The sequence below is a fragment of the Pelecanus crispus genome, chromosome 18 (assembly GCF_030463565.1).
Source record: "Pelecanus crispus isolate bPelCri1 chromosome 18, bPelCri1.pri, whole genome shotgun sequence".
NCBI lineage: Eukaryota > Metazoa > Chordata > Aves > Pelecaniformes > Pelecanidae > Pelecanus > Pelecanus crispus.
In genome coordinates this window covers 359,172-380,814 of record NC_134660.1, presented here as the reverse complement: position 1 = coordinate 380,814, position 21,643 = coordinate 359,172, and the positions used below count along the sequence as shown (strand labels likewise).

General features: G+C 65.9%; 2 protein-coding genes across 6 annotated transcripts; one reads left to right on the top strand and one right to left on the bottom strand.

Annotated features, from left to right (window-relative positions):
• Nucleotides 1-848: 848 nt before the first annotated feature.
• On the bottom strand, nt 849-13,939 carry SLC4A1 (solute carrier family 4 member 1 (Diego blood group)). Of its 4 annotated transcripts, XM_075722783.1 has the most exons (22): nt 13,844-13,939; nt 11,238-11,329; nt 11,014-11,110; nt 10,007-10,076; nt 9,776-9,876; nt 8,531-8,604; nt 8,147-8,324; nt 7,935-8,070; nt 7,559-7,700; nt 6,872-6,947; nt 6,073-6,257; nt 5,273-5,483; nt 4,958-5,161; nt 4,595-4,743; nt 3,862-4,056; nt 2,918-3,085; nt 2,578-2,667; nt 2,289-2,455; nt 1,920-2,173; nt 1,664-1,833; nt 1,271-1,444; nt 849-971 (listed from the first exon to the last, which is right to left on the bottom strand). In XM_075722783.1, the coding sequence occupies exons 2-22, from the start codon at nt 11,253-11,255 to the stop codon at nt 891-893; spliced, it is 2,940 nt and encodes a 979-aa protein (XP_075578898.1). In that variant the 5' UTR covers nt 11,256-11,329; nt 13,844-13,939; the 3' UTR covers nt 849-890. The 4 variants fall into 4 exon arrangements, with proteins under 4 accessions (XP_075578898.1, XP_075578899.1, XP_075578902.1 ...); XM_075722784.1 differs by lacking the exons at nt 9,776-9,876; nt 10,007-10,076 and having other exon boundaries at nt 4,958-5,483; XM_075722787.1 differs by lacking the exons at nt 9,776-9,876; nt 10,007-10,076 and having other exon boundaries at nt 4,958-5,483; nt 11,053-11,110.
• Nucleotides 13,940-15,818: 1,879 nt separating this feature from the next.
• RUNDC3A (RUN domain containing 3A) lies at nt 15,819-20,882 on the top strand. 2 transcript variants are annotated; one of them, XM_075722817.1, is made up of 11 exons: nt 15,819-15,925; nt 17,602-17,717; nt 17,917-18,050; nt 18,440-18,525; nt 18,675-18,764; nt 18,873-18,953; nt 19,094-19,259; nt 19,472-19,629; nt 20,067-20,204; nt 20,377-20,483; nt 20,740-20,882. In XM_075722817.1, exons 1-11 carry the CDS (start codon nt 15,819-15,821, stop codon nt 20,880-20,882), a joined length of 1,326 nt encoding a protein of 441 aa, XP_075578932.1. The 2 variants fall into 2 exon arrangements, with proteins under 2 accessions (XP_075578932.1, XP_075578931.1); XM_075722816.1 differs by having other exon boundaries at nt 17,887-18,050.
• The last annotated feature ends 761 nt before the right edge of the window (nt 20,883-21,643 follow it).

The window sequence follows — 21,643 nt, the reverse complement described above, 5'->3', positions numbered from 1 at the left end:
AAACCAACCCAAACACGAGGCAGCGTAGCCCCAGGCACGGCTGCTCCCCCCCACCCCCCCGCACCCTCCCTGATTTCGGGGTCCCCCCCGCTCCGATTTATGCAAAAAGGAACAAATTTGCAGCCTGATTGGGTGGCTGCACCCTGGCTGAATCTGGCCCTTGGGTCTGACCAGGGCAGGATCAGCCCCGGCAGGAGCAGGGGGATGCTCGGCCAGTCTGGGAGCAATCCCGGTGGAAACAGGGCAAGACGTGGTCAGCAAGCAAGGGGAAAATCAAGGAAAAACTACATGGATTTAACTGAAATGCTAAAAAAATAAAGAATGATACTAACACTAATTCATCAGTTAAGTGATGCTGCTGGCCTGGTCTGTAGAGTTTAGGCCCTGACCAGGATCCTTTAAAATAAGGCTTTGTAGAAAACTGTAAATTTTTATATAGTTCTCTCTAATATATACACACACACACGCATACGGCGGGAGCACAATCAGCCTTCAACAATAAATTACAAACTCCCCCAATCGCTAGCATCAAATATACAGATCACTTCTTGCAGCTGCTTTTTCTTTTTTTTTTTTTTTTCTCTTTTTTTTTTCTTTTTTAAGGTGCTTTTTGGGTCTTTTTTTTTTATTTTTGTTTGGTTCTGAGTGAATCCTACCTGTGGAAGCATCAGCGTAACTTTTTTTTTTGGTGTTTTTTAGCATGATTATCTTAAATGCAAATATATAAACCCCCTCGCTGGACTATTTACCTCCCGACCCCTGGAGAGGCTGCGAGCCGCTGCAAGCGCTCGTTCGCACTGAGGATTCCACTGGGGAACTCCACACAGGCAGGTCGGGGTGGGGGGCCGGGGGGTGCGGGGCCATCTGAGGGGGCGGGCGGCAGCGAGCCCTTAGCTGGGCATCTGCACCTCGTTGTACACATCTATGCCCTCCATCTCTTCGAAGGTCACCACCACGTCGTCCGCGTCCAGCTGGAGGGGCGGGAGAGGGCATTAGGTGGGATGGGATGGGGACATGGGTAGGGATGGGGACAGGAATGAGGCTGGGGACAGGGATGGGGATGGGGACAGGGATGAGGATGGGGACAGGGATAGGGCTGGGGACAGGGATGAGGATGGGGACAGGGATGGGAACAAGGGTGGGCACAGGGATGGGGGACACAGATGGGGACGAGGATGAGGATAGGGACAGGGATGGGGATGGACATGGGGACAGGCACAGGGACAGGGACAGCACTGCAGTGGCTCCCAGCCCATGCCAGGGTACGTACGCATTTGAGCTCGATGTCCTGGAAGATCCTGGGCAGCACCCAGCGCCGCAGGGGCACGGTGAGGATGAGGATGAAGGGCAGCGCCAGCGAGGCCGCGGTGGACTTCACCACCAACAGCAACACGAGGACGATGATCTGTGTGAAGGTGAAGAGGTGCATCCGCCAAGTCTTCACCTGTGGGATGAGGAGCCCAGCGGGGTCAGGGTGGTGGGTCCAGCACCCCGCAACCCTTCCTGGGGTGCCTGGGGGGGCAGGGCCAGTGGCCCAAAGAGCCCAGTGAAGGTCAGCACCAAAGGAGGAGGCTCTTTGGGGAGCCCCAAGCAATTGCGGGCAGCACCATGGGGTGCCACAGCCCAGGACACCCCAACGCCCAGTGGCATAAGGCTCACTCACCCGGGTGACATAGGGCTCTCTGGGATGGTACTTGGGTGGCATCAGCAAGAGCAGGATGCGGTCGAAGAGCTGGATGCCAAAGAGGGAGGTGACACCCATGTAGAGGAAGATGCCAAAGAGCACAGACAGCGGGATGTACTTCAGGATGGGCTCCATGAAGATGGAGACGCCTGCAGTGGAGAAGGAGAGGTCAGGGAGAGCCTCCAGGAACGCCCAGCGCTCGCCACCTGGGGTGCAGGGTCCCTCCCCAGCTCACCGATGAGCACGGCCACCACCAAGCCACTGATGCGTTGTTCCTTGACCTCCAAGATCTGGGACTTCTCACCAGAAGCGGAGGTCTTGCTCATGATGGTGAGGGCGTTGGCGTGGGTGATGCTGCGGACGGTGGTGGCGCTGAGCCAGGGTACGCCCAAGAGGGCGGCCAGCCCCCCCATGGTCACGATCAGCAGCAGGTCCAGGTGGAAGCCAGAGCCCTTCACCAGCTTCCTCTCGGGCTTGCTGATGATGAGGCTGCCAGGGACAGAGGGGACAACTTGGTGACACAGCACCCTGGGGATGTCCCCTCTGTCCCCGTCCCACCAGGTACCCCACAGACCTCCCCTTCCCACACCCTCCCGGCCCTCACGTGGTGATCTGTGTCTCAAGGAAGATGAGGATGAAGACCAAGATGGCGGGCAACACGGAGGCGAACATCATCCAGATGGGGAAGGGTTGGTTTAGTCCCGTGGGTTTGATAAACCAGCCCCGGGCAACCGAGTTGGTGACCTGCAGCCCTTTGGGGACTTTCAGTTTCTGGGTGGAAGCAAGAGACAGGGGAGTGAGGGGACAGGGCACAGGGCTGAGCACGCAGCTCCACGTCCCCTTGTTGGGGACACCTGTGCCCCCCAGGCCCTGCCCTCCTGCTGCTCCCGGACCTGCGTGTATGTGTCCTTAATGAAGAAGTCAATCAGTGCCATGATGAAGATGGAAATGGGCACCCCGAAGTCCCCGATCAAGCGCCGGGCCTGTGGGGACACCATGACCACGTTAAACCCGCCTGTGTCCCCACCCGGCCGAGGGGGTCCCCCCGCCGTGTCCCCACCTGCAATGAGCTCTAGCAAAGACCTCCAGAGGAGCATGCAATGAGTTTGCATGGTCTCAGCCAGCCCCTTTCAAGAAACCACTCCCACCGAGCCCCCGTTTTGCCCCCGGCGCTGCCCCTGCCGAGGGGCCAGTGGCGTGAGGGGGATGCCACCGTGCCCCTGCTGTCCTCACCCTGCCAGGCAGGAAAGCACTATTCTTGAACTGGCGGAGGAAGAAGGCCAGGAAGAAGGTTCCAGCCATGAGGACAAGGGAGAGCAGCGCCGTGTTGGGCTGTGGCAGTATGGGCTCAATTGCGGCCGTCACGTTGTAATGCTGCTTTAGCGGGTGATCCTTGAAGATCTGGGGAGGGAAGGAGAGAGGGTCAGGGAGGAGGGGAGACCTGCTGGCGGGTGGGGATGGGGGATCCCCCTGCACCCCTCCTGCCATGCTGGGAGCCCCGCAGCACCATCCTGGCAGGTGCGTGGGTGCAGGGTGTGTGCCAGGGTGACCAGTGAGACTGGGAGTTTGGCACATGGTGAGCAGGGGTTATTTTTAGGCTCGGTTTTCTCCACACTCCTTCAGAGATGGGGCCAGAGCAGGGGCTAGGTGGCACAGCGGGGACAGATGAGCGTGGCCTTGCTGCAGACCAAGTGTCCCCAGGGTGTTTGGGGCTGTGCTGAGGGGTGCATGGGGGATGCCTTGGTGTGATGGGGGTCCAGGGTGTGATGGGGCATGAGTCCTGCCTGTCACCTCTCCAGCACCAGCGATGTCCCTGTAGGCACCCAGTGCCCGGGATGACACCATCCCATTGCTACCGGCCATCCGGGAAGGGTCTGACCCAGGGGGTGGGGGAAGAAATTGGGGCTCTCTGGGCAGTTCCTGGGCAAGGGCCATGTTTGCTGCAGCCCAGGTGGGACATCTGCTTGGGCTTCACCTCCCTGCCCCTAAATCCCCCTGCAGAGAGAAGTACGAGCCGGGAAACACCTGGGAAGGGGGACAAAATGATGGGAGATGGGCTCCATCCCTGGCCTGCATCTCTCGACCGGCTCCTGCTGTTTCTATGGAAACCCGGGTGCTGACCACAATCTGCAGCCACCCCCCCACCTTCCCCACCGCAGGACCCCCACACCCCTCACCGTGACAAGCTTGGAGAAGGTCTCGTAGATGAAGATGAAGGAGATGAGGAAGGAGAAGATCTCCTGGGTGTAGCGGGACAGGTAGCGCACCAGGAAGCTGCCCTCGCAGGCCACCACCACCAGCACTATCAGGACCAGCCAGAAGCCAATCCAGACCCGACCCACGATGTACTCGATACCATGGGAACTGCAGAACTGGGGAGCCAGAGGGTACAGCCCCCATCAGCCCACCGGAGCCCCCGGCACGGGCACCCAGGTGGGCTGGATGCCGGGGTCCCACCGTGGCCCTGCGCCTCCTGCCCGGGGGCTGGGGAGGGCGGGGATGGGGATAGTGGTACCCCGGTGTGGCAGGACCTCTGCGGGATCGCCCGCCTGGCAGCACCCCAATGGCAGCACCTGCCTGGCATCGCCCACCTGGTGTCAGCTATTTGGCATCACCCACATGGCGTCATGCACCTCGCATCACCCCATGCCACCACCCAGATGGCTCTGCCTGCATGATATCACCCATGTGCCATCACCCACGTGGCATCACCCATGTACCATCCTGCATGTGGCATCACCCCTGTGCCATCCCCTACATGCCATCCCCCACATGGCAGCACCCCTCTCCCATCACCTGTTGCGGCAGCACCCCATGCCTCTGCCGAGGCTGGTGGGGGACACCACGAGCCCCCTGCGGGGACGGCCAGCAGCAGGTGGGGGGCACCCAGGGGTGTGGGGTGACACCCACCGTGAAGAAGGCTTCCTCAAAGACAAGGAGGGGCCCTGAGAAGCCGATGACGAGCAGGGGCTGGGCGCTGAGGATGCTGAAGAGGAAGCACTGCACGCAGGTGGAGATGAGCAGCTCTGACACCCCCATCATGCCCTCGGTCTTGTCACCTGGGGGGGCAGAGCCGGTGGGTGCTGGGGGGCACAGCACTGCATCCCCCCATCCCAAACTCCTCGGCACCAGGGTTAGGGGGTGTAATAGCCCCCCCAGGAGCATCCCCAGGGGATGGTGCTGCAGGCAGTGGCACCCCTCTCCCCCAGCCCCGTGCCCAGCTGGGGGACGTCCCCATCCCCCAGCGTGTCCCCAGCCTGTCTCCCCCATTACTCAGCAAGCCTCCAAAGGTGACAGCAGGTGACAGCGCCGCAAAGTAGATGAAGATGATGGCGGCCAGGCACTGGGGGTTGCAAGCGTCCTTGATGTCGCTGAGATATTTGGGGTACCGGCGGCGGATGTCCCGCACCAGCCCCCCAAAAGGTTGTCCTGTCCTGCGCAGGGGGTCGTCATCGTCTGGCGCCGGTGCCTTCGGCCCTGGGAACACAAGCAGGTGGCCATGAGGGGACATCGCGTGCAAGGGGGGGGGCGGGGTTCCACCAGCCACGGGGATGGGGAATCCGGGGGGGGGGGTGGTCCCCACTGTACCCGTTTGTTTTGGGAAGTCCTTGCCCGGTGCCTTCTTGGGGGGCTGGTAGCGGCGGCGGAGCAGCTCATGCTGCAGCGGCACCAGGCTGCGGAGGTGCTGCTCGCTCAGGGTCTCAGTGGGCGGCAGGACGATGCTAGCCTCCAGAAAGCCCTCCATGCCCCACAGCAGGTCCTGGCGGCACTCGGCCAGGTAGGCATCCCGGCGAAAGACCTGCGGGGTGGCCCGGGGACAGGCGCTCAGCTGTCTCCAGCACCCTCGAGTGCTGCTGGGCACCCACCCGGCCCCTGAGCATCCCCGTGGGGATAGGGCATTGTGGGGACATGAGGACATGGAGGCATGAGGGCATGAGGATGAGGGGGGGCATGGGGATAAGGGGGCACATGGGGGACATAGGACCACAGGAGCATGGGGACACGGTTGCTTGGACATATGGGCACAAGGGGACATTTGACCTCAGGCACATGGAAGCATGGGGCCACGGGGCCACAGAAATGTGGGGACAGGGATGCATATGGACATAGGGATGGGGTGCATGTGGAGATGGGGACATGGGGACAGGGGTGCATGGGGACATGGAGACCCAGAAGGATGAGGACACAGTGGCATGGGGACGAGGGGACACAGTGGCATGGAGACACAGGGACATGAGCACAGAGAGGGATGTGGCACAGGTGGATGAGCCCTGTTAGAGGGTGCAGACCCAGGGCTGGGGACTTCGGGGTGCTCAGGGGGGCTGGCACTCTGGACGGCAGTGCTGGTGGCGGTGGCAGTGGAGGTGGCGGTCGTGGGCGAGCCATACCCTCTCGGACATCATGGTGGCAATGGCGCGGCCGATCTCGTGGTAGGTGACATGGGGGTTGTCAGGGCCCAGGACCACGAAGAGGAAGCGGACAGGCAGGGACACGTTGAGGACGGCGTCCAGTTTCACCGCGGCTTTCAGGCGCACAAAGGCCAGTGTCTGCTGCTTCAGGAAGGCTGCACAGCCTGGGGGGAGGACGGGACGGGACGGGGGTCACGGGAGGCCAGGCACAGGGACACGGGGCACAAGGACATGGGGACACAGGAGCATGGGGACAGCAAAACATGGGGGCATTGGGATATGGAGACAAGGGGACACAGGGGTGCCGGGACAGAGTCATCTGGAGACAAGATGACACAAAGGCATGGGGATGTGCGGGGACAAAGGGAATGGGACAGGGGCACACAATGACAAGAGGACGCAGAGGCACAGGGACATTGAGACATGGAGACACTGGGGTAAGTGGGCACAGGACACAGTGGGCACAGGGACATCAGGGCATGGGGACACGGGGGCACAGGGGACAGAGAGACATGAGGACAGGGTGCACAGGGGAGTGGAGAAATGGGACATGAGGACAAGGGACATGGGGACACGGGGCCCAGAGAGCAGCGCTCAGCAGCAGCAGGCGGCAGCGAGGGCTGAGGACGGGGAGAGTCAAAAAAGGTGTGAGAAAAGCAGCGAGTGAGCAAGCAGGCAGGCACCAAAGCTCCCAATGCGCACCCTGGCCCCGCACCCACTGCCCTGACCCTGCACCCACCTCCCCAACCCTGCGCCTGCAGCCCCCCTGACCACTCACCCACGAGGACCAGCGTGGCCTCAGCATCCTCGGGGACCTTCTCGAGGAGCTGGGGTCTAGTGGCCGTGCTCGGGCTCTGTGGCGGGCAGATGAATGGCAGGAGTCAGCTGGCTGTCCTTGGTGGCCCTCTCTGTCCCCTGCATGGCCCTCTCCATCCCTGGTGTGTCCCCCTTCATCCTCTGCAAGCCCAGCTCCCTTGCTAGCACCTCTGCGCCTTCCCATGGCAATGCCTGCCCTGCTTGCATGTGTGTGCATGCATGTGCACCCATGTGTGTACATGTGCCTGCAAGTCCCTGCATAAGTGTGCACGTGCATGCATGTGTGTGCAAGTGCATGTGTGCACATGTGTGTGAGGGTGAGAGAAAGCAGTGTGCGTGGAGGTTTGGGAGGCTGTTTGTGCCTGTGCACGTGTGTGTGGATAGGTGTGCGAATGTGCACGAGCGTGTGTCAGCAGGTGTGTGCGCTCCCTGGGGATGCACAGCACGGGGGGCTGTGCGAGAGCCGGAACACCTCTTGGTGTGCAACTGCCTTGTCTGTGCACCTGCATGTGCACATCTGCGTGCGCGCGTGCACCAGGGTGCATGTGTGCATCTCCCCGCAGCCTGGCTGGACCCAGCACCCCCGACCCCTGCCCCGTGCTGCCCCCTTGTCCCCGTTGCCTCCCGCCACAGCCCCGTCCCCGCTCACCTGCTCAGCCCTGGCCAGACTGTGCATCTCCAGGGACTGCTGCTTCCGCAGCAGCGGCTGCTCCGTCTCTGCCTGGCCTGCGCCCGAGCGCTGCAGCTGTGCCGGTGGCAGGGTCGCGACTGACTCAGCCTTGCTGGGGTGTCTAGAGCAGCGGGGAGGGTGGCGTCAGACAGGCCAGCGCCACTGACCCTCCCAAAACCCCATAAGACAGCCCCAGCCCTGGGGGTGCGTGGGGACCCCCGAACCGGGCTGGAAGGCAAAGACAAATGGCAGAGGGGTTTTTCCACCCTGTGCCAGGCCCCAGCGGGACTCGCTGGAGGCAGGTCCAGCTTAGATATCTGCATCCCCCCCATGGGGCCATCAGGCCCAGCCATACTTGTGCTGCAGCAGCAGCGTCCTCAGGATTTCCTCCTGGTCCTGTGGCGTGATCTGCTCCTCGTAGATCATCTGGTCGATGAGGAGGTGGGCGATGGCTGCCAGCGAGGTGGCCTCCAGGTCGAGGAGCAAGGTGCCTGCAGGGACAGCACCGTCACTGACTGGCCGGCGTGGGGTCCCCACCGCCATCCCAGCCCCAGCCTGTGTCCCCACCTTTGGCCAAAGCCTGGTGGATGTCCAGGAGGCTGCGGTAGGTCAGGAAGGAGAGATGGGGCTCGTCCCAGTGCCCGGCAGCCTTGAAGTCCTCCTCCAGCTTGAGCCAGTGGCCAGCCTCCATCCAGCACAGCTCCTGGTTGCTGTCCATGACCAGCTCGTGCAGCTCCACGTAGCCCTGCAGCCAGAGCCAGGGTGGGGGGGAGTCAGGGTCCCCCTGGCCACAGCAGGGACCCACAGGAGCCCCAGCGCTGCGGCTGCCGTGCCAGCACCCCCCATGCCCCGGTGTCCCCAGGGGCTGACGTGGGGGTGGTCTGTGGGTGGCCACAGCCTGCCCAGCCCCAGGAATGGGGAGAGAATGGGGGTCCCCAGGGCAGCACCCACCTCACGGGCGTCCCGCTGGGACACGGGCCTCCTGCTCCCTGCCGCCTCCAGGTCCACATCGGTCTCTGATGGAGCTGCGAGCGGAGCCACCACTGTGTTAGCTGGTCCCTGACCTAGACCCCCCCCAGGGTCTGTTGAAGGCGCCTCCCCGCATCACCCCCCTCCCAGACCCATTTGGGGTTGCCTGGATGTGTCCCCTGCTCCATCACCCTCACCCCAGATCCAGCTGGGACTCGCTGGACGTGTCCCCCACCCATTGCCCCATCGCAGACCCAGCTGGGGTTTGCTGGATGTGTCCCTCCATCATCCCCCGCCCTGCCGGTGCGCAGCTCCGGCCCCTCACATCCCCGCAGCCCAGCTCCCAGGGCAGGGTGACAGTCTGGGGACATCTCCGGGGCTGGGGTGACAGCAGGGCTCGTGGCCACACTCCGCCCCACCACTGCCACCAGCACAACCCTGACCCCAGCATCAAGCACTGCCGCTTGGATTCCAACAGGGACAGGGACAGCACGTCCCCGGCAAGGCAGACCCAAGCTAGACATGTCCCTGTCCCCATCCCCTGCCTACCTGCAGCCCCCCCGTGCTACCCACGGCCCCACAGCCTCTGGCCCTATAAAGCGGGGGCCGAGCCCCACGCCCCGTGGCCGCCCTGTGTGCACCGTAAATCCTGGAGCACTTTGCCTTTGCTGACAGTAAACACCAGCACAGCTCCTGCCTGCCTGTGGCCACCCCGGTGCCGGGGACAGGCTCACCCCATCCTCCTCCGCCCCACTGGGGACCACCGTGGTCCCCCACTGCCCCCGGCCAGGTCACCCAGCAGGGTGGTGCCACAAGAGCCGCATCCCGCTCTGCCGGCTGAAGGATGCTGTGTCCACAGGAGCAGGGACCGGGCGCCTTCCCGCCCCCGGTGTCCCCGACGGCGTTGGCCGTGGCACGTGGGCACGAGCCTGTCCTCGTCCCGGCCCGCTGCTGCTGCTGCAGAGCCGCCCGGCGCCAGCCGGCGTTCAGCCCCAAGTGGTTCTTGTCCTCACCCCAAACAAAGACTTTATTTATCCTCAATCAGCGGGCGATTACGGCCAAGTGGCAGTGGTCACCCCCGCGGCGTGCCCTGACACCAGGGTGACGGTCACCCTGCGGAGCACGGGGCCGGGGACAGCAAAGCCGGGGCGGGTGGCGTGACAGAGGGCTTGGGGGGGGACACGCCGGGGCTGGGCTTCGTCCCCCGGGGCCCCTGCGGTCACTCACGCTGCCCTCCGCCGTGGCGGCTCGCCTGTCCCGGGGGGGCCCCGGCCTCACGCCTCTTCCCGTCCAGGTCATAGTATCCCCGCCGGCTGGGCAAATACCGACTGCAAAACACACACCGCCAGGACGGGGGCATCAGCACCGGGCACCCATGGGTGCCAGCAGCCTCCCCTTGCCAATGCCAGCTGGGCAGGTGGGGCAGCATCTGCCCCCTCCCCGATTTGGGGGACTCACCGCAGGGGCGTCAGCTCCTCGGCTCTGGCCCTCCACACGTGCAAGGGGGACCTGGTGCCAGTGCCGGCCCCTGCGCAGAACAGGCGGCAGCGTTACCCCCCGACCTGTGTCACCCCAAACAGGGACCCGAGGGTCTGGATGCCAGGAGCCAGTGAGGCCCAAGCACCCCCCTCAGGGCGGCAGCTCTGCATCAACCAAGCTCCAGGCAAGGGGATGCTCTGGGGCACACAGACCCCCCCCAAGCTCCCCTCGCCTCCCTCCCATGGGGCTCTCAGTCATGGCCTCAGGGACGCCGGGTGTCTCTGAGCTCAGCCCCCCTCTCAGGCACCTGCAGCCCTTGCGCTGGAGGTGGCACCTCACTGGCTCCGGGGCTTCAGCAAAGGGTGTCGCTGCCTTTGGGCGATGCGATCCCGAGGGCTCGTGTCCCTGCCTGGCCACGCCGGGGTCCGGGCAAGCCCTGCTGCCCATGCAATGCTGGCACATCTGTGCAACGCTGGCACCCATGCAACGCTGGTGCCCATGCAACTCTGATGCCTATGCAACGCTCGTGCCCGTGCAACACATCCGTGACATGCTGGTAATCCATGCAACATAGTGCCGATGCAACATGGGTACCCATGCAATGCTGGCACCCATGCAACACTGGTGCCCATGCAATGCTGGCACCTATACAATGCTGGCACCCATGCAACACGCCTGTGCCATGCTTGTACCCACGCATAGCTGGCACCCACAAAACTCTGGCGCCCATGCAACACACGCCCCTGAGCCGCTGGTGCCCCTGCAATGCAGCACCCACCAGTGCCAGTTCCTGTGCGCTGCCGGTGCCCATGTGGCACCGTTGCTCATGCAATGCCATCACCCATGCAATGCCGTCACCCACGCAACACCGTCATGCTGCAACACTGGCGCCCATATGACACCGGTGCCCATGCAATGCCATCCCCCATGCAATCCCGGTGCCCACATGTGCCCAGCGTCCCCCGGCACCTGGGGGACCCACTCACTGCTCGTCTGCCCCAGGGACAGGTGGGAGCCCTTTATACCAGGGTCTTCGTAGCCCTCTGGGTCCAGGGTCCTCCTCATCCTCTCCTCGTAGGCCTCCTGCAGGACAGAAAGAAGGGGGTTCAGTGGGGACCGGCACCCCCAGCGCCTTGCCGGGGCCGTGCCGGGGGTGGGAGCCGGCCAGGGCGCAGCAGCAGAGCTGGGGCTCGGGGCCGAGTCTCCCTACCTGGCCAGGCCCCTCCATGGCTCCGGGCTCAGCCCCCACCGCTGCCTCACTGTGTCCCAGCAATCAGCCCGGCGGCACCATAACCCTGCGCTCTGTAGCGTCAGGGCAGGCGCGGGGGGAAAGGGAGAAAAAACGTGTTAGGAGGGGTCGTGGCAGCGCTCTGTGCCCCCTGGGACGTGGGGTTTGTCCCCTGGGCTGGGGCTGGGGCCGGGCACTGGGGCTGTTCCCGCAGAGCCTGCCGTGTAACCTGCTCCCTGCAGGCCGGGAGGTCCCAGGGTCAGGGGTCCCCAGGGAAGCGGTGCCCTGCCCTGCCGCCATCCGGGATGGGAACCGACGTCAGGCGACGGCAGAGCCCTGGCAGCTTCCCGCCAGGGACGTGGCATCCCGCCCCAGCCCACCCGTGCCCACGCACGCGGGCCAGTCCTGCTGCGTCCTGCGCCCAGGGGTCAGGTCCCCTATGGACCCACGCCCAGGGGTCAGGTCCCCTATGGACCCACACACATGGGCTGGGTCCCACATGACCCTCCGCACACTGGTGGGGTCCCATATAGACCCACGCACATAGGTGGGGGTCCCATATAGACCCACGCACATAGGTGGGGTCCCATATGGACCCATGCATAGGGGCTGGGGTCCCACACTGCAGCGCCTGGGGCCCCCGACAAGCCCCCACAGCCCCCTGGCAGAGCGCTGCGGTGAGAAAGGGGAAACTGAGGCACAGCTGGGCTCACGGGAACCTCTGGAAGTGGGACGGCACAAGCGCCCCACAGCAACCCAGGGTGTGCAGCCAGCGGGGGCACCCTGCCGCCCCCCGCCCCTGCTCAGCACCCACAGCCTCTGCAGCCCCCCTGGGCGGTGGGTGGGCGCCTGGAGGGGGAAAGGCGCAGCCCGTGCCTGCGCACACCCCCCCTCCCCTGCACCCCGTGTGCCCGCCCCCGGCTGCCCCCCCCCGCGCCCCCCCCGCAGCTGCCCCGGGGCCGTGCCGGGGGACAACCGCCAGGGGGCGCCCTGCCCCCGCACGCCGCCCCCGCCCCGGGCAGCCCCGCAGGGCGCCCGCGCGCCCCGCGCCCCTCTGCCCCCCCCGTGACCCCGCCTGCCCCCAGCCCAGAGCCTCCGGGGGGTTCTGCCCGGCACCCGCAGCCCCCCCGCCCCGGCACCCCCGGGGACGCCGCAGGATGGGGAGGACGGGGATCCCGGCTGCCCCCCGCCACCCCGGCCCAGCGGCCCCGCACGGCGGGTGCACGGGGAGGGGGCGGCCGCAAGGTCAGGGCGTGGGGGGGGGCTTTGGGGGGGACCACCCCTCCCAGATCTCACCAGGGTGATGCAGGAGCTCGCTCCGGGCCGGGGGCCGCGGGAGCCGGGGTGGGGTCACAGAGACCCCGCGGGGGCCACGGGATCCCCGGTGGGCGCGGGAGCCGCGGCGGGGCCACGGGAACCACGGCCGGCTCTGGACCCGGCCTCCTCCTTCCTGCCCCGCCTGGCCCTGCAGCGCCAGCGGCCCCCGGACCCCAGGTTGACCTGTCCCGGGGCCCCCCGGCCCCCCCGACCCTCCCCAGCCCCACCGGCGGCTCTTGCATCAGCCCGGTGCGCCGGGCTGTGCCCGGCTGATAACGCCCGGCTGGTGTCGGCCCCCGCCCTGCTCCTCCCCACGCTGCCCGGGGGCCCAGGCGGTGCCCCGAGGCCGGGGTGAGGGGCTGGGGGGCTGCGGGACACGGGGCACCCTGTGCCCAGGCCACCCAGACCTGCCGAATCCACCCCTGCGCCGTCCTGTGCCGTATAGATCCCATAAAATCTACACTATGTGTGCTGTATAGAGCCCACAGCTCCTGCACCAGCTATCTCATGTTCACCATATAGAGCCCATTCCTCCCATACAGCCCATGCGCACAGTATAGAGCCCATTCCTCCTATACAATACAGCCCATGCGCACAGTATAGAGCCCATTCCTCCCATACACCCCATGCGCACAGTATAGAGCCCATTCCTCCCACATCCTGAGCATGGTATGGAGTCCATACCTCCTACACCATACACCCCACATGCTCAGTATAGAGCCCATACCATGCAGCTAGCATGACTCAAGACTGGACTCATGCCTCCTATGCTGTATATCCAGCACAGCTCAGTATAGAGCCTGTACCTCCCAAAGCACACATCACATGCACTCAGCATGGAGCCCATACCTCCCACACCATCCACACAGCGTGGCTCCGCGCAGGACCTCCCTCCCACGGCAGGTACTCAGTATGGAGCCCATACATCCCACGCCATCCATGCAGTGTGGCTGGGATCCCTCATGCAGCAGGTACCCAACGTGGCTCAGTATGGAGCCCATACATCCCACGCCACGCACATGGTGCAGCTGGGCTCCCTCCTGCAGCGGTACCAGCCTGGCTCAGGATGGAGCCCGTACCCCCCACCCCACAGCATCTCCCACCCCAGCACACCCCGCCGACAACCCTGCAGACCCCACCCCACGCTGGGGGCACCCCGGGGTGCTGCCACACCCTGTCTGGCCCTGCCGTCCCCCCACCCACCCCGTCCCCCGCTGCCAGCACCCGGGGACACCCCGAGGTGCTGCAGCTGCCCGTGACCCCGCACCTACCCCTGGGGTGGCTCCGCGATGCCCCGGCTCTTGCCCCCAACCCCTGCCTGGGCTCTGCCTGCTGCCGCCGGTGTGGAAAGAGCCGTGCCGTGTAGGGGAGCGCACCCAAATGCCCTGAGTCACGCTCACCTCCCTAATCTCCCCCCTCTCGGGCTCACCCGGCCCCCCTGGGGCCCCCCCGTAAACAAGGTTATCGGGGTGCAACATCTTGTGGCGTCGAGGCTGAGCCCTGCCTGCCCCTCGGCCCTCCCCAGCCGCTCGCCCTGCCCCAGCTCCGCCGTGCCACGCTCCCGGTGCCCCCCACTATCTTGTTTCTGAGGCTCCGGGTTTCCCTGCGGGGAATCCCCAGGAACCCTCTGGCTGTCCCCCTCCTTCACAGGGACTTGGGGTTTTCTCTTTTTTTTTTTTTTTTTTAAAAAAAAGGGGGAGTTCCTGGGGAGGTTCCCCCAGGGGAGGAGGTGCAAGGTGCCAGCGAGGCCCCACGGGGACAGGGGACATGGCCTGGCTTCTGTCTGTCCCCTGGGATCGCTGTCCCCGGGGTACTCTGTAGAGAGGTGGTGGGACGGGAATGGGCTTTGGTGTAGGGCGAGGGGTGCGTGTGTGCATGTGCATGCATGAGTGCACATCTGTGTGTGCATGCACCTATGTCCATATGTGCATCACGCATGTGTGTGCATGCACGTGCATGTATCTCTACATTTAAAACCTCCCTAAAGGGCCCCCAGCCCCAAATCCCAGGGTTCAGGGAAGGGGAGAGGGGTGAGCTGGGCAAGCTTTGCACACACACGCACACATGCAGACACACGCGCACATGCAGACACACATGCACGTGTACACATCAGCCACCCCAGTGTGCGGGGACACCCGCGGGGACGTCCCAGCTGCAGGGACATCGCTGGTGCCCCAGCCTGTGGGGCAGGGACGGCATTGCCCCCCGCACCAGCCTCGTCTGGGGGGACCGTCCCGGCTGGGGCCGCGGGCCGCTGGCCTGTCCCACACGTTGGGAACGCGGTGGCACCCGCAGTGGGCTGGGAGGTGCGATAGCTGCTGGCTGGTGCTCCGATAATGGCCCCTGGCATTATCTGGGTGCTGCCAAGGGCTCCCCTCCCTGCAGCAGCCCTGGGGATTTTGGGGGTCCCTCCTCCCCAAGGGCACCCTGCTGCCCCCTGACTGGGTGCTATGGGAGCCCTCTGCAGAGGCAGAGGAGGGCGTGAGGCACCCCGGGGGGCACGGAGAGGGGGGACGTGTCCCCACGGGTCGGCATTGCCTCTCTGCTCAGGGTGACTCGGATTTATCTGGGTGCTGCTGTGGGTGCCCATGGTATTCACCCCCCCGATTTCCCTATCATCAGTAGGGAAACTGAGGCACGGCACAAAAGCGGGGCACCGGGAGCATTGTGGGGCTCCCCCCCCGGCACAGCCAGCCCCCCAGGGGCTCGCACCTCCCCCCCCGGCTCGGGGGGGGTGTCTCACGCACCCCACAGACCCCGCGGGAGGTGACGCTCCGCATCCCCCCGGAGCGGGCACCCGAGGCAGGGCGGGGGCAGCCGCGCTCAGCCCTGGGGGGGCGAAGGGCCCTCCCAAACTGCCCCCGGGGCTGCCCGGGGGCCAGCCCGAGCCCGGCCCCCCCATGGCTCTGCCCGCAGGGTCCCCACCGGTGGCACGTCATGGCGAGGGGCTGGGCCCGGCAGGGAGGAGGGCCCCCCCGGACCGCTGCCCCCCACCTTCATCCCGCCCTTTCTCCCCCCCATCCCCTCCCTTCCCAGGGGAGAGATTTGGGGGACCGGAGGCGGGGAGAGGACCAGGCCCCGCATCCCTTTGGGGGGGCGGCGCACGGCCCGTTGGCGTGGGCACCGGGGGGGCGGCGGAGCAAAGCCTGCGCGGTGCGGGGGGCCGTGGCGGTGGCGCGGGGGGGGGGCCCACGGGAGAAGGGGCATCGCCCGTGGCCGTGGCCCTGCCGGCTCGCCCCGCTCTGGATGGAAGCGAGCTGCGTGCAGGCTGCCATGGCTCTGGGGCTCTCCTCCAAGAAAGCCTCCTCCAGAAACATCGCCGTGGAGAGGAAAAATCTCATCACCGTCTGCAGGTGGGGGCTGGCCTGGCAGGGGGGGCACCCAAAAATAGAGGGGGAGCGTGGGGTGGGGAGAGGGGGGGGAGAGAGAGGACCACCGCTGCCGGGGATGGAGGAGATGGGGTGGAGGGGGATGGGGTTGGGGGTGGGGAGGAGGGTTGGGGGGGTTCGTACCACCACCCCCCCGCGGCCCCTTCGCCCTGGGGGGGGATTTTTTGTTGTTGCTGCAGTCGCTTTTTGGGGGGGAAATTCGGTTTTGGAGGGAGGGAGAAGGAGGAGGATGGGGATGCGGGGAAGGGGGGGCTGGGGGGCTGCAGGGCTGCAGGCGGTGGGGCCGGGGCGGTGGGGCTGGGGGGCTCCGGGGGGGCGATGGGGGAGCCGGGGATACAACGACAACATGGAGGCTCCCGTGCCGGTGATGCCAGGGGCCGCCGGGTAGGGCGGGGGGTGCCGAAGGGGGGGCGGAGGGTGCGGGGGGGGGGGCGATGGGGGTCGGGGGCAGCGGGGCCCGGGGGGGGCTGGGGCCGGGGACCCCCCTGCGGGCGGGGGGCCGAGGAAGTGACGTCGGGGACCGGCTCTGGGCGGCAGGAATGGAGGGATGAAGGCAGTGGGGATGGAGGATGAGGGTTGTCATGGCGACGCCCGGCTGGACCGGGGCGGCGGGGGGGGGGGGGAGGATGAGGGACAAGGATGGGGTGGTGGGGACAGGGTGGAGGAACGGGGCTGGTGGGGCTGGTGGTCCCTGCCTGTCCCCAGCCCCCAAGTGAGGGGATGGGGTGACGCCCCCCTGGTTAGGGGCTGCTTGTGCTGGGCTGTGACGGGACCCTGGCCCCGGGGCTGCTGGGGGGATGTGGGGGGCACTGAGGCTTGGGGTTCCCATGCCAGGGACCCACGGGTCCTGCTGTTGGGGCCTGGGGGACCCCAGGGCTTCTCGCCATGGCACAGGGCACCTCCAGACCCCACTGTCATGACATGGGGACCCCCAGAGCTCCTCGCCATAGCACGGGGCACCTCCAGACCCCGCTGTCATGACATGAAGACCCTCCAGGGCTCCTTCTCATGTCATGGGGCACCTCCAGACCCACTGTCATGACATGGGGACCCCAGAGCTCCTCGCCATGGCATAGGGCACCTCCAGACCCCTCATCCTGACACCAGGACATCTCCAGAACTCACTGCTGTGCCACGAGGCATCTCCAGACCCCACTGCCACGATAAGGCACCCTCCGCCTGCTGTCTTGAGGATCCCCCGTCCCACCCTGCCCCTGTATAGCCGTGACCCACAGACGGGGCGATCCCCCCCCCCCGCAAACACCTGCCCCGTCCCCTGCTGTCCTGCCAGGCTCAGCAGGTTTTGTGTCTTCGGCATGTCTCTCCCTTGAGCACGAGCAGCCGGGCGGAAGGGGAAGCCATCACCACCCGCGCATGGCCGGGGAGGAAGGGGGCCTTTGTTCGCCCTTCCTGGCCACTCACACGGCGGGGGAGCGGCAGCCGCCCTGGCAGGCTCCCGGGGGACACAGGGGTCAGCGAGCCACAGCTCGCAGCTTAGCCCACCGCCCTCTTCCTGCTGCTGGGCTCAAAAGCCAACATCTGCAAAAGCATTTTACTCCATTGCTAAAACCCAACATGTGCTGGGTGCTGGGTGCTGGGTGTCTCTCCCCTCCCACCCATGACACCCATCCCCCTGCCAGGTTCTCGGTGAAGACCCTGCTGGAGAAATACACGGCGGAGCCCATCGACGACTCCTCTGAGGAGTTCGTTAACTTTGCTGCCATCCTGGAGCAGATCCTCAGCCACCGCTTTAAAGGTAATGGTGGCCTGTGGGGACAGGCGCCCGTGCAGCCCCTGGCGTGTCCTTGTCCCCATCCCTGTGCTGCATGGTGCATGGGGATGTGCATGCACATGCCGGCACCAGGGAGCATGTCCAGGCTCTGGCTTGGGGCTTTCTGGGCTGACAGGTTTTGCTGGCACGGCAGCCCCCAACTGCAGCCTCTTGGTCCCCACAGGCCCCGTCAGCTGGTTCAGCTCAGATGGGCAGCGCGGGTTTTGGGACTACATCCGCCTGGCCTGCAGCAAGGTCCCCAACAACTGCGTCAGCAGCATTGAGAACATGGAGAACATCAGCACCTCCAGGGCCAAGGTCAGGAAGGTGCCAGCCCCAGCCCTGTCCCTGTCTCTATGCCTGTACCCATCCCCATTCCTATTCCTGCCCCTATGTCCATTCACACCCTGTCCCTGGCACATGGACCCATTCGTATCCCTATTCCCATCCCATCCCCATCCCCTCCACCCTGCCCTCCTGCAGCTCCATCTCTCCCCACGGGGTCACTGGGGCAAAACAGGAGCTGTGGGTCCCCGCGGGGGGAAAATGGGGCTGAAAGCAGCTCCCCAGTGGGGACCACCTGCCTGCCTGTGCCGAGTCCGGAGGGCAGGCGGGAGTGTGGCGGGGGGCAGCTGAGGGTGGCACCTGATGAGCGGCCGATGGCGGCACCCGTCCTCAGGGCTGCCCCGCGGGGCAGTGCCTTGCAGGGCCGGGCCTGGATCCGTGTGGCGCTGATGGAGAAGCGTATGTCCGAGTACATCTCCACGGCCCTGAGGGACACACGGACCACCAGGTGAGCAGCCTGCGGCACAGCCGGCCGTGGGCATGCGCACGCCTGCACTGCCCTGGGAGTGCTAAGGGTTTGTGGGTGCACCAGGGTGGGCACCATGGTGCATTTTGGGGTGCCAGCGGGTGCACATGCAGCCATGTTTTTCCCTGCAGGCGGTTTTATGACGACGGGGCCATCATGCTGCGTGAGGAGTCCACGGTGCTCACGGGGATGCTCATCGGGCTCAGTGCCATTGACTTCAGGTAGGGGTGGGCGGCGCGGTGGGACACGGGCACCCTGCCCTGACTGGCCCCGCTGCTGCCCCCCCAGGCCTGCCCTGATCCTCTGCTCCTTCTCCTGCCACTACTCAGCTTCTGCCTGAAGGGCGAGGTGATGGACGGTAAAACGCCCGTGGTCATCGACTACACGCCCTACCTGAAGTTCACACAGAGGTAAGAGCCAGGGTGCCCTGCCTGGGGCAGGGACCCCACTGTCTCTCTCGCGGCACCCCATCGGGGCTCAGCTGGGCTCCCTCCACGTGTGCCAGCCCCCCGCCGCAGTGCCATCCCTGCTGAGCCCCCATACCCCCCAGCTATGACTACCTGAGTGAGGAGGAGGAGCGGGGCAGCGTGGAGAGCAGCACGAGTGAGGATAGCTCCCCCGAGCACCCCTACCTGCCCCTGGTCACTGACGAGGACAGCTGGTACAACAAGTGGCGCAAGATGGAGCAGAAATTTCGCATTGTTTATGCCCAAAAGGTACCAGGAGCTGGGATGGGGCCGGCCGGGTATCAACCCCTGGGATGTTCCAGCCCAGACCCCAGTGGAGCTCCCACAGCCCAGCGGTACCTGCAGCCCTTCGTCCCGCTGCTGCAGTGACCCAGCCCACTCCTTGTCACCCTGGGTGGCCCTGGGGACGTGGGGGGGTCTGGTGGGGACAGTGGGGCACTGCTGACAGTGGCCTCGTGCAGGGGTACCTGGAGGAGCTGGTGCGGCTGCGAGAGTCACAGCTGAAGGACCTGGAGGCGGAGAACAAGCGGCTGAAGCTGCGCCTGGAGGAGGTGATGGTGCAGAACCAGCTGGAGAAGAGGGAGCTGGAGGGCGTCATCCTGGAGCTGCAGGAGCAGCTGTGAGTGGGGACCCGCCGCTGCTGCCAGGCCTGGCCGGGCGTGGTGGGTGGGAGGTCCCTGGCGCCTGGGTGCCCCATGGGCTCTGGGTGGGTCCCCAGTGCCCCACTGACTCTGAGGGGCAGGATGAGTGCTGGGTCCCTGGCAGCCCATATGCCCTGTGGTGTGTAACAGGAGGTGGGTTCCCAGTGCCTGGCTGCCCCATACGCCCTGTGGGACACGGTGGGTCTCCAGTGTCCCATATGCCCCACGGGATGAGACGGGTGGCAGGTCCCCAGTACCAGGGGCCCCATATGTGCTGTAAGACATGGAGGGTCCCCATATGCTCCATGGGCCGTGGTAGGTCCCCTGTGCCCTGTACGCCCCATGGGCCGTGTCGCCCGGCAGGTCCCTGGCACTCACGGCCGTGCCGGGTGCTGAGCACCTGCCTTTGCTGCAGGACGGGGCTGATCCCCTGCGAGAACCCGCAGCTGGCCCAGCTCTCCAAGGAGATGGTGACGCCTCTGGTGAACCAGTGGCCCTCGCTGGGGACCCTCAACGGCAACGAGAGCGGCTCAGACAGCAAGCTCTACAGGAGGTAATGCCCCCGGCGGGGGCAGAGCTGCCCCGACCCGCACCCAGCGCCCCATCCCGCCCCGGGGGGGGTCTGCCCCGGGCAGAGGACGGGGAGAAGGGCTGGCCCTGGCCGACGGGGCTGTCCTGGCCCCGGGGGCGGCAGCGCAGGGGGGCTCAGTGCCGTCCCTCTGCAGGCACAGCTTCGTGAGCACCGACCAGCTCTCGGCCGAGAACAGCCTCAGCTCCGACTCCCAGCGCCTGGGCGAGGGCAAGCGTGAAGGCGAGCCCTGGGGGCCCTTGGGTAAGACCCCCCCCCCCCCACCGCAGGGTGCCCCGCAGAGCTCAGCATGTCCCCCAACACATACCCAGGTGTCTGGACTGCCCCTGCACCCCCAGCAGCCCCCTCCTCATACTAGGGATGCTGTCCCAACAGTGCAAGGACTCCCAGGTCCCTCCCAGAGAGGTGGTCCCTGTCCCCATCCCCGTCCCCCCACGGCAGGGTTGGGGTGCGAGGCCGCAGCCCCCCACGACGCCGGTGCCCCGCTCTGTGCCCACAGGGAAGGACCCCACGCCCTCCATGCTGGGGCTCTGCGGCTCCCTGGCCTCCCTGCCCAGCTGCAAGTCCCTGGCCAGCCTCAAGTCCAACGAGTGCCTGGTGAGCGACAGCACCGAAGCCAGCCCGACCCGCAGCCCCAGCTGAGACCCACGGCCCCCTTGCCACCCCACGGCCCAGCCGCCTGGCCCAGCATCACGGCAGAGGACTGACCTCGTCCCCCTCCTCGCCGCTCTGGGACTGACGAAGGACTCGCCGAACCCACTGGGGAGGCTGGGGACAGGCATCCACCTCCCGTCTTGATACCCCAACCTGGCTGCTCCTCGGACCCCCAGCCCCGTCCCTGGCTGGAGACACGGACCCATTGGGATGGGGGATGCCGGACCAGGACCCATGCGAGCTGGGAATGGGGGGGGGGGTGCATGGGGGGAAACGAACTGTGCCACGGGGGGGGGCACCGGGAGCAACTGCTGCTGGGGAGCAAGGGAGGGATTTGGGGCCAAAGCCCCTCCAGGGGCAAGGGTCTGGGCACAGCCCCAGCGTGTCCATCCCGCTCAGCCCACGGGCACCGCTCTTCCCTCGGGCACCCACCCAGGCTTGGCCTGCCCTCTAGTGCCCAGGCTCCCCCCCAGCCCCCCCCTCGCAGCCAGGCACTGCAGGGGGGCTGGCCTGTCCCTCCCTTTGGGGACCAGCTGTCCCTCCTTGCAGCAGCACCCCCACGACAGGGATAGCCCCCCCCACCCCTTCCCATCCTCCCCCAGGTTTTGGGTTGCTTTGGGTGATTTTGGTTTTTAATTCAGCCCCACCTGCCTTGTTGGAGCAAAAGGAATCAATAAACACAGCAAGCCAAGCTGGCCTCCATGAGCTCCCCCCAGTCGGGAGGTGGGCGGGAGCCAGTGAGCATCCTC

What these genes read in the sequence shown, in the direction of transcription:
- SLC4A1 (XM_075722783.1), bottom strand. An exon ending in GTCCCTGGGGCAGACGAGCA is followed by an intron (nt 10,077 to 11,013) that starts GTGAGTGGGTCC and finishes TGTTCTGCGCAG; the next exon opens with GGGCCGGCACTGGCACCAGG. An exon ending in TTGAGGAAGCCTTCTTCACG is followed by an intron (nt 4,057 to 4,594) that starts GTGGGTGTCACC and finishes CTGGCTCCCCAG; the next exon opens with TTCTGCAGTTCCCATGGTAT.
- RUNDC3A (XM_075722816.1), top strand. Translation starts at nt 15,819, where the DNA reads ATGGAAGCGAGCTGCGTGCAGGCTGCCATGGCTCTGGGGCTCTCCTCC. An exon ending in TACCTGAAGTTCACACAGAG is followed by an intron (nt 18,954 to 19,093) that starts GTAAGAGCCAGG and finishes CATACCCCCCAG; the next exon opens with CTATGACTACCTGAGTGAGG. An exon ending in GCATTGTTTATGCCCAAAAG is followed by an intron (nt 19,260 to 19,471) that starts GTACCAGGAGCT and finishes GGCCTCGTGCAG; the next exon opens with GGGTACCTGGAGGAGCTGGT.